A 10,360-nucleotide genomic window follows, 5' to 3' on the forward strand; every position below is an offset into this window, starting at 1 on the left:
CCTAAAGAATAGTATAAAAGAGAATAGTAGGGGAGGAGAAAAGAGAGAAAGAGAGAGAGAATTCAAATTTCAATTTATGTAAGAAAATGTCTTTTGGCAAACACGTTTTGCTCTATATGAGCTCATCAGTGTTAAAGACCATATACAAAAATGTGAGAGGCTTATATAAGGGATGATGAAAGAAGAGAGAAGGGGAGTGGTGGGGATGGATGAGAGGGGTTTTGAATGTGTATAAAGGAGGATGTGGGAGTTAGGGAGGTAGTGAATGTAGAGAGGGATAGCTTAATGAGTTTGATGGGAAGGGATGATTTGGGGATCTATTATATTTAGTTCTAATAGAATGATAGCAATAGTAAGTGTGATGTTTTAATGGGATTTGGGGATCTAATATATTTAGTTTTGACTAGATAAGAATAGAGTGATTTGGACTTGGTCCAGCATATGAAAGGCTTAGGAATGTCTTTTAGTTGGGGATCTAAGCTAAGGTCGGCGTGTAAGTCTTGTAAAAACGAGTGGATGCCTAATTTAGGGGAGTTTTTAGAGTACCTAAGCTTGAATATGGTAGGTGTAAGGGAAGATTTGTTTTTATGCTTATGGATGAGAGTATTCCTAAGGGAGAAAGGATGTTTTTTAAAGGCTTTAAGGATGAAATGGGGTGGGTAACCTCGGCTAATGAGTCTAAGGAAGAAACGTTTTTTCATTTCTAGGTACCCTATAGGTGTGCTTTCTCTAACTAGGTAGCGTTTTAATTCGTTCGAAATAAAATTTTGTTTAACATGTATGGGATGGTCTGAAGAGAAGGGAAGATATTGATAGGAATTTAATGGTTTTTGGAAACGATTGAAGGAGAACTTAGAGTTCTCTAGATTGATCCAAATATCCAAGAAAGGGAGCCTAATGGGGGACGTATGGATCGTATGTTTAATAGAGTTATTGGTCATAAGGCTATAAAAACTAAGGTAGTCTAAGAGTTGGGGTTTCGTACTTGTCCAAACCCCGAATGCATCATCTATTTACCTAGTAAAATAGAAGAGATGGGGTGTGGTTTGTGAGTTTTCTAAGTGTGATAAGAAAACGCATGCATAGACAACTGAGAAGTTGCTACCCATGGTTGTTCCTTTGATTTGTTGGTATACTTGATTATCGAAGGTTAGGTAGTGATTCTCTAGGGTTAGAGTGCTAAGGGTATAGATAAGATTAGTCTTGGCTAAGGAAAATTGGGGGGAGATGATATGGCGAAGTGCATCGAGTCCTAACTTAGGGGGAATGCTAGGATAAAGGGATTCTACATCAAAAGAGAAGATGAAACTGTTAGGAGGGGGGGTTAGTTGTTCTAGTTTCTGGATGAGGGAGTGTGAGTCTTTTAGGTATTGTTTTTGGAGTACTAGGATGGGTAAAAGTTGAAAATGTAGCCATTTTGAGGTTTGCTCGAATATTGAGTTATTATAAGAACAGATGGGTCTAAAGCTAATGGGTGTTTTATGGAGTTTAGGGAGAAAGTAAATATTAGATACTGGATATCCCTTTAGGGGTTTATGGAGTATGTAATTAGCTTCGATAAAGGAAAGTGTTCCTAGATTTTTTTGCACTATACTATTTAGGCGATATAAGACTTCTTCTAATGGAAAATGGGTTACTTTTCTATAGGTGGTGGTATCCGAGAGGTGGTTTATAGCTTTTTCATAATAGGTATCTTTGTCTAGAACACATACTCCCATGTTCTTATCAGCCAAAAGAACGATAATTTGGTTCTTTTTCCTAAGGCTCTTAAGGGTTGTGCGAAGGTGAAATGGTGTCCTAACGGGTTTGGGTTTAGGTTGTTGGAGTTTAGACAAAAGGAGGGTTTTGTCAGGAATAGTACTAAAACAGAGAGAGAATTAGTACTAGAGAAGGGTAGTACTCTTAGTGCTAAGGGGACGGGACCGCGTAAGACTCCCGAGAGAGGAAGAGAGAAGAGGAGAGAGAGAGAGAGAGAGATAGTGAGGACGAGAGAGAGAGAGAGATGATGATAACAGATTATATATTAGAGGAAAAGTAAGTACAAAGGGCTATGAGACTAAAGACTGGCGTTGAACCGATTTGGTTTGAAATAATGCCTTGTGCCTCCTTTTATAGTGTTGTCAGGAGTACTCCTGAAGTTTCTAGAATGTTCCAAAGAACTCTAGAATATACATCAATTTCCTATAATAAAACTTAAATGAAAATAATATCTTTCATATTACAATACATAGTCTAATGGTAAGAGCTCAACCCATGTACCATAAGGTCATGGGTTTGAGTCTTGCCATATTATGACAGGTTTCATGTTTTTTAATAATATTTTAAAGAGGGGGATATTGAGATGGTGGATTCCAGTTAGGATTTGGTAGTTTAAATGGATTAAGGGGGGGTGAGTCCATGTCTCTAAAGAAATGTTTTAAAAGTAAAGATCTACTTAAACTAGCAAATTCTTTAATGATAGTATTAGTGGAAGGTAGAGAGGATGGTGGAATGTATTTGAGTCCTCAGCTTAGCAATTGTGTTTCATTATTTGTGAGGGGGTGTTCAGATAAATTGTGAATTTTACTTTCTATTCGAAGGGTAGCATTAAGCAGTTTCCAAAACTTTTTTCGTAGCCACATAAAAGTGTCTGGGGTGGAGGCAGTCCTATTAAGAAGATAAAATAAGCGTCTACAAGGATGCACGGCGTGTCTAAAGTGTTTGTTAACACGCTTAGCACGCCGTGTTAGTCGTTTTTTGGTCGGCTAGAAGGTGGGTTCCTATGGTGTGTGGTAGGGGGAGGATTAGTGGGGTATGGTGTGGTGGGTGAAGGGGGTTTTATATTAGAGAGGGGATAATAAGAAGGGGGTTTATTAAGATACGAGGGAGGGGTAGAGTATGAGTTAGAGGGGGGGGTTTCAACAAATGGGGTAAAAAAAGGTGGGGGGGCCAAATGAAAATTAGATAAATGAGGGGGAGGGGTAGTATGTGAATTAGGGGCAAAATAGGGGGGGGCATGAGTTAGATTATTGGGAAGTAATGCAGGGGCATGGATGAGATATGGAAATAATTGAGAGGGAGAGGGGAGGGGAGGAGGCATTTGTTCATAGAGGTTGCCTCCATATGAAGACAAAGGGGGATGTGAGGAGGGAACAGAGAAAGGGGAGTAATTAGGGTTCTGAAAACGTGAGAGGTGAGGCTGTTGTGAGCATGGATGAGGGGTTGGAAGGAGGGGTGGTGCAAATGTTTGTTGGCTGCCTTGTGTAGTCCCAAACAACGCGCCATGTAGGCAGGGGGAAGGGTGCATGAGATGGCTGTCCAATACAGTCCCATACTTGTATACAATAGGGGGGGGAAACGATTGATAAAAGAGGCCGCGATCAACCGCGGCATGTTGTTGAGTATTGTGGGGTGGATCACGTTTCTGTGATGTCCAATTATCGTAGGGTGTACCATGTGTACGGCAATTTATTAAGAATTATTCCAATGTTGTGCTTCCGCTCACTCAACTCACACACAAAAATCAACCATTCACATGGAGTTCAGATGCAACCAAGGCATTTGAAAGTTTAAAACGAGAGTTTACAACGGCACCTATTTTGGCACATGTCGACCCAACAAAACGCTTCATCCTTGAAGCTTATGCATCCGACTTTGCACTAGGGAGTGTTTTATCGCTGATTGGAGATGACGGACAACTACACAGAAAATTTGAAGTTGCAGAGATTGTAAAAAGTTAAATGTAGAAGCTTATGAACTGGCAGTCAATCGGTTATCTAGAGATTGAACAAAAAGGTTCGTTAACACACAACACAGAGTACAGAGTAAGGGAGAGAGAGACTGAGTGAGAGCTAACAGCAAAAATTCTATTACAAAAATGCTCAATACATTAGACAATGCTTAAGTGCACTTTATATATACATGCCCATTTGTCAGGGTTGTTATGAAGTACTCACATGAACTTCAATGCTCTGAAAAGAGCATTTGACACTGGCTGCCTACGTTGGACCTACTTAATAAAATAGGTCTACGTCGAGACGTGTGAAATTCCGGATGGGCTTCCACATCTGGATCCGATATTTGGCTGTTAGGAAACAGGACCCTCCGGATGGTAAAGCAAACATCAATAGGAAGTCGTTGCAAAGAAGAGAAGGTCGTTGACACAACTGGCGATGAACGACGAAGGGGTGAACCAAGTGGTCACCTAGAAGTTGGACAAGCACAACTTGTCAATATGGAAGTACCGAATGACCAACTTCTTAATGGGGAAGGGTCATTGGGAATACATAGAGGGAGGATTTGGAGAGGTCGCCCGAGGTGGATGATTATCATCCAACGACATATCAATAGAAAGCGCTCAAGGATTTAAAAAAATCTCTCACTGTTATCCATTTGCATCATGCTCTAATATCATATAACATCCAAGTAAATAGAATTGGTTATAATTTTCATATATTTATGCTTCTCTCCTAAGCCATGATGTAGTATCATCCCTAATCAAGGTAGGTCAACGTTGCCATTTTCCCTTAAAAAATTAGGAAAAATATTAATACATAAAAAACCCCTTTAATAATATAAGGATAATACTTGTAAAGCATAAATTTAGGAACTTAATCTACTAAAAATATTCCCAAGCAAATAAAATAGAAAAGAGTATCAATCTATTTATTGTACTACTTTGAAATGAATTAAGGATAGAATACATAACATATGCTCTATTGGAGATATATGGTCTATTGTTTTTGAGAACCTTACTATGAAAAGCTATATGCAAAATCTATTAACAGTCATTTTGTGAAAAATAGTGTTTTGTAGAATTATACAAATTCGACATCCATCAACAATATGTGGGTACTATTGACATTTATCCAAAAACATATTGTATCCTCTTTGATGGATAGCCATTCTCTTTGTCAACCCAATGAAACCTTGCATTCCACAAGGGGAATGTTGGTTTCATGCTTGTGTGCTAAATACATGCCTCTCATCTGCCGTAAAAATAATATTGAGTTCACCATAATCAACATAGGATATTTCACATTATATATACCCTTTGAATCATTAATCTAAATGTCACAATTGAGAACATCAACATGTAAATTCTAAATGTGTGGCGGTACAAACACTTTCATAAGCTAAAAGTAACTAATTCAAATCCAATTATAAGTTATTTAAATTAGTCTTTTCATGAGATGATGTAGGGGGGAGGGTTCATACTTGACATGATTAAATTTAAATAAACATAAAAAAAATCAATATTTGAAGATTTCCCAATTGGTGAATTTGCTAGCTCTATGTGTGCCAGGGGGTCAATCCAACCAATTCCATATAGCTAATCGATTGCAGGTGGCTCATATCTAATCACTTATTGCATTTGCCAATGAAGCACAACCTTGCGGCAAGGAAACCCTACAATCCTTGAAACTAATAGACTTCTTTTGCATGTCAAATGATCCTTATGTGGTCTCCTTTCCTTGCATGTTCACACTCAAATGGATTTAGTCTAGTTTGAAGAGGTTGGGCAAGAAACTTCATCTCCTAGACCAATGATGTTTTACCACATCAACATGGATTTGTGGTTCAACACTTGGTCTAGTCTCTTTCTTATTCTTTAATACATGTTAACACATAAAACATGATTCATTGTGGGCAAGAAATTTCTCATCCTCACTAAAATGATGTTGTACAACATGAAAATGGATTTATGAAGTGTAAGACTCAAGCTTTCGTCTTCAACGTCCAGTTGCCCATATAGTTCTAGCCGGACAAGGAGATTTGTCCAACCCACACCCGCCTCGTCAATGGTGTGACACTACATGAAATATGGATTTCCATAATGCGAAGTTAGTCATAGACATTGATGTCATTTGGTGACACAAGTGAGGCCGGAGTGGAAGAATTGCATGTGTGAGAACATGGGAATGGGTTTTGTCTTGCTCCAAGTGTGAGTGAAGTGAATCTATGTAGTCTTAGTGAAGAGGCTTATATTTAATGTGAAGTGGGCACACAATTAGTAGACATTAATAAAAATGAATGGCATTGGGGAGCAAATTTTTGTTGCTGGATGGGCTCGATTTGGAACCGTTGGATCTTAATGAGAGGGAGGGGTTTGATTGCAATAACTATATGTTTGGACCGTTGGATCTACTGCGAGTGAGAGAAGGAGAGCCGTCGATCTTTCGATTCATTCTTTAAAGGAATTTTTGCTGGGATTTGAGTTGATGATGTGTGGTAAAAAAAAAAGACGAACAAAAACAAAGGAAGAAGAAAAACAGGAAGCAGAAAAAAAGAGCTTAATTTAAAAAATATAGTTAGTAAAAACTATTTTTATTGCTCCAAATAAATATAGAATTTGCATTAAAAAAGGGTCAGTAAGTCTTATTATTATTATTATATTTAATTGCCAATTAAGATGAGATTTTAATAAGCAAAACAATATATAGTTTTGGCACACATTTTATATATAATAATGTATGTATATTATATCATTTCTATGTATTTATTTTTCCAATATATATATATATATATATAGAAATTAAGAGCGATTGTCGATTGAATAATCGTTGGAAAAAAATGAAAATAAAATAAAAAACACTCAAAAAACAAAAAACCAATATATATATATACATACATATATTATTAGATATATATATATATATATATATACATATATACTCATCTATCTCTAAGTTGAAACAAGAAATAATGGGGGAAAAAAGAAAATACGAAAAATAGTTTATTTACGCCAGAATTGAATTCTTTTTTTTATTATCTACTTTTCAATTTATGTATGTATGTATGTATGTATGTATGTATGTATGCAGTGGTCCTCCTCCGTCTGTTTGTTAAAAATACAGTGTGTGTGTGGGAATTCATACATAATTGAAATGATAATACAGTGCTTACAATTAATGTCTTTTTTATTTATTTATAATCAAACACAAATATTATGAATAGAGAAGGTATGTATTCATAAAATCAAATACACCCTTAAAAACCCAGGAAAAACAGAAAACGAATAAACAAACTGAGCGAAATTAAAGAAGAAAAGAAGAAGAAAGGGAAGGGAAGGGCAAGAAAGTAGGAGACACAAAAAAAAGAAGCAGTAGCCAATGGAAATACATACATACATACGTATATACATGTATTATGTACATATGTAAATAAAATATAATGTAAAGCCGAAAATAAAATAAAATCTACATTGGATTCCAAGCAATTCTTCTATCTACATACATTACATTACATTCTTACCTGTTATTACTATTCTTCTTATTATTAGTATATCATCACTAAATCCACACTCTCTCTCTCTCTCTCTCGATCGACAAAGAATTTGCACTTCTTTTGTGTTCTGTTCTCCTTGTCTCTCTCTCTCTCTCTCTCTCTCTCTCTCTCTCTCTCTCTGTGTTTTCTGTTCCTTTTCCTTTCTATTACTAGAGCTCTGTTTCTCTCGTCACTTACTTGCATTGCTAATCCAAATCTATTTATATCGCCCGATTCTTTGTACTGCAAGGCTAGTCTTCCTCCTTTGTTTGCCTCCTGATTAGTGCAGGCAGCTAAGTAATTAGCTGCCCTAATCAGCACCATTTACCATCCATCCTTAATTTCTTTGTTGGAGCTCCTCCCCTGCACAAGCTCTATTAGTATGGCCCTCTTCTCCTGGATTGATTAGTTGTACCCTTTTTCTCTTGCTTGATTAATCTATCTAGTCAGTCGTAATCCTTTCAATTAGTTAGCATTCATTTTTCTATTTGATGTCAAATTCCTTACCTCACACGAGCAACACTCTGTTCTTCTTGATTAAGACACATCAGATTAGTGTGCAGTGAGTAGTGACTCTTCAATCCCCTTTTGTTCTTATTAATACCATTCTCTCTCTATCTCAACCTCAAGTTGCTTTGGCTGTAAGATCAACACACTTCCTTCTTGATTATGCTAGTCCGATTAGACATGACATTTCGATCCTTTGATTAGCTATCCTAATTGATACTGCGTCCTAGCCAATCTCAATTTGCATTTCGAAGCTTAATGAGGGATAGTTGCTCTGCAGATTTCAAGCTATATATACTGATAAATTCTTCCAGACTTGAGTTAACTACAGGGGAATCAAACTTGCAAGAAGCAAGAAAACAGAAGGAAAAAAGCAGGAAAGGAAGAGGAACTTGCAAGAAAATTAGCTCTTGCTAACACGGCAACCTTCCACCACATTTTCAAGCTGAGGAACAGAGAAAAAAGACGGAAAATTTAACAAAAGAATTATTAGTAAAAGAAAAAAGAAAAAAGAAAAACCGAAAAGCTTTTCGATCTCTCCTTCAGAGACTTGATAACGGTGAATTTTTTTTCATCACTGTTTTCTTGTTTTATAAATTTCTTCTGCATAAATCAAAGCCTTAGCCATAAGCCATGGGCACGGTAATGTGTTCTTCATCACTATTCGACCTCCACAGAATCAGAGGGTTTCTATCCTCTTCTTCTCCTGAAAACCCTAACATTAATTCGTCATCAGCACCAAATATCCATGAAAAGCTTGAGAAAGAAGAAGAGGTCCCTGTGGACCTTAGTGCAAGTAGTTGCCATGGTCCACTTCCACAGGGTTGGGAGCAACATCTTGATCTCAAGGTTGGTAACTTCATCTGTCTGTCTATATATCCGTTTCTCTTCAATTAATCACGGTTTTAACGCTTAAGTGTCTATTGTTTAAGGGTTAGGGCTTTGTACATTTAAAAGCTTCCTTTCCTCTTCCATTAATTTAGGTGTAAGGTCTACCGTACCGTCCAGGTTCAAAAGGATAATAATCTATCTGTTTTCGTTTTATTTTGCATATATGATTCCTTTCTTCTTCTTTTTTGCATTTACTTCTAATTCAATCCTTAGTCTCTCAGGGTTGGGGCTATGGTTGAAGGATCTCTAAACCCTAGACCTAATCACCATCTCTGATATCAAGTACATTTGAACCTCATCTTTAACCGCTCTTTTCTCTCCTTCTAACTCTTGTATGCACTATAACTCATCCAATGTGTTGTTGTTCATTTTGGTTCATTCCACATGTTATGCTAGTCCATAATAACTCATCTTCCTTTGCATCCTCAATGGTGCATCTCTTCTTCTTCTACTAAGTTCTAACTACTACTACTACTACTACTACTACTACTACTACTATTACTACTATTACTACTGAAATAGACCGGCCAGGTATACTACATCGATTGGACCACATGCAAGAGGACAAGTGTGGACCCAAGAAAGGTGCTAGAGATGGCCAATGAGAGGGTGAGGCAGCTCATAATGAGGGCACAAGAGAGGGCCCACATGGGATTGCCTACTCCCCACCATCCCTACAACTACTACGACAATGGTTGGTCCCATGATAACAACCGCTCCTCTGAATGCTGCATCACTTCGGCCGAGAGCAGCATGAGCATCAATAATGACAATGTGGACGCCACGGACGAAGACGAAGATGTGGGTGATCCGAATTGGGACGAGGAAAAGGACACGCAAGAAGATCACATGGATGTAGAAGGCATAGGAACCAGCAGTCCTCACCATGAGAAGAAGGGATATGATTATTATTCCAAGCAAGAAGAGGACATGATGAGCATTCATGATGTAGAAGGGATAGGACCCGGACCCGGTCCCGGACACATGGGTTGCCTTAGTCTCTTTGAAACTTGTGGACCACCTCGGCATCATCATCGGCTCCACAACACCTGCTCTCCTCGCCCGCGAGAGCTCCTCGAGCTCATGGGTTGTCATCATTGCCACTCTAGGTTCGTCATCCATCGAGCAAACCCATGGTGTCCATCTTGTGGCATGTCCTTAGTGTGAACTCTAGGACGAGCATATGCTATCTGGTTTCTCTATGTAAAACCGTATCAAACCCTTTACCCCTTAAATCCTAGGGTTTCTTGGTGACCCCATTTCCTTGGTAGTCCCCCAACCAACAATTCTTCAGTCCCCACCACCATCACCATATTTGTAAAGATAGCTTTAGTTGAGTGTTGCATTATTATTGATTGTAAAGAGAATCTTTTTCTTTCCCTCTTTCTGTTTTCCTCCCCCCCCTTTATTTTCCCACAAAGAAATCCTCGCATATATTTTGTTTTTGGAGAAAGTGCTAGTGTTAATTCTCTGTGTAATGAATGCTCCAAGCTATTTGGACACTTTCTACTTGTTTCATCAAAATGATGGAAAAAAACAAAAGGCAAATTACTAATTAGTGCATTAGGAAGGATGGATAAATTCCCCTAATTCAACTTCCAACGTAAACATAGCTATATCTTTTCTATAATTAGTTAGGCTAGGAATCACACAAGGAAATTATACATACACATAATGCTGCCTTATGTAACTCTTTTTCCTATTCATTTTATTTTTG

At 37.8% G+C, this 10,360-nt stretch overlaps 1 protein-coding gene across 1 annotated transcript; it reads left to right on the forward strand.

Moving 5' to 3' along the window:
- The first annotated feature begins 8,246 nt into the window (after positions 1-8,246).
- On the forward strand, positions 8,247-10,024 carry LOC147866233 (uncharacterized). The gene is made up of 3 exons (XM_087317490.1): positions 8,247-8,311; positions 8,371-8,601; positions 9,166-10,024. The coding sequence occupies exons 2-3, from the start codon at positions 8,386-8,388 to the stop codon at positions 9,808-9,810; spliced, it is 861 nt and encodes a 286-aa protein (XP_087173616.1). The 5' UTR covers positions 8,247-8,311; positions 8,371-8,385; the 3' UTR covers positions 9,811-10,024.
- Positions 10,025-10,360: the final 336 nt, after the last annotated feature.

This window comes from Azolla caroliniana, unplaced genomic scaffold, assembly GCF_043228905.1.
Source record: "Azolla caroliniana isolate FFs.n. ecotype wild unplaced genomic scaffold, voAzoCaro1.0.p SCAF_3, whole genome shotgun sequence".
Classification (NCBI taxonomy): Eukaryota; Viridiplantae; Streptophyta; class Polypodiopsida; order Salviniales; family Salviniaceae; genus Azolla; species Azolla caroliniana.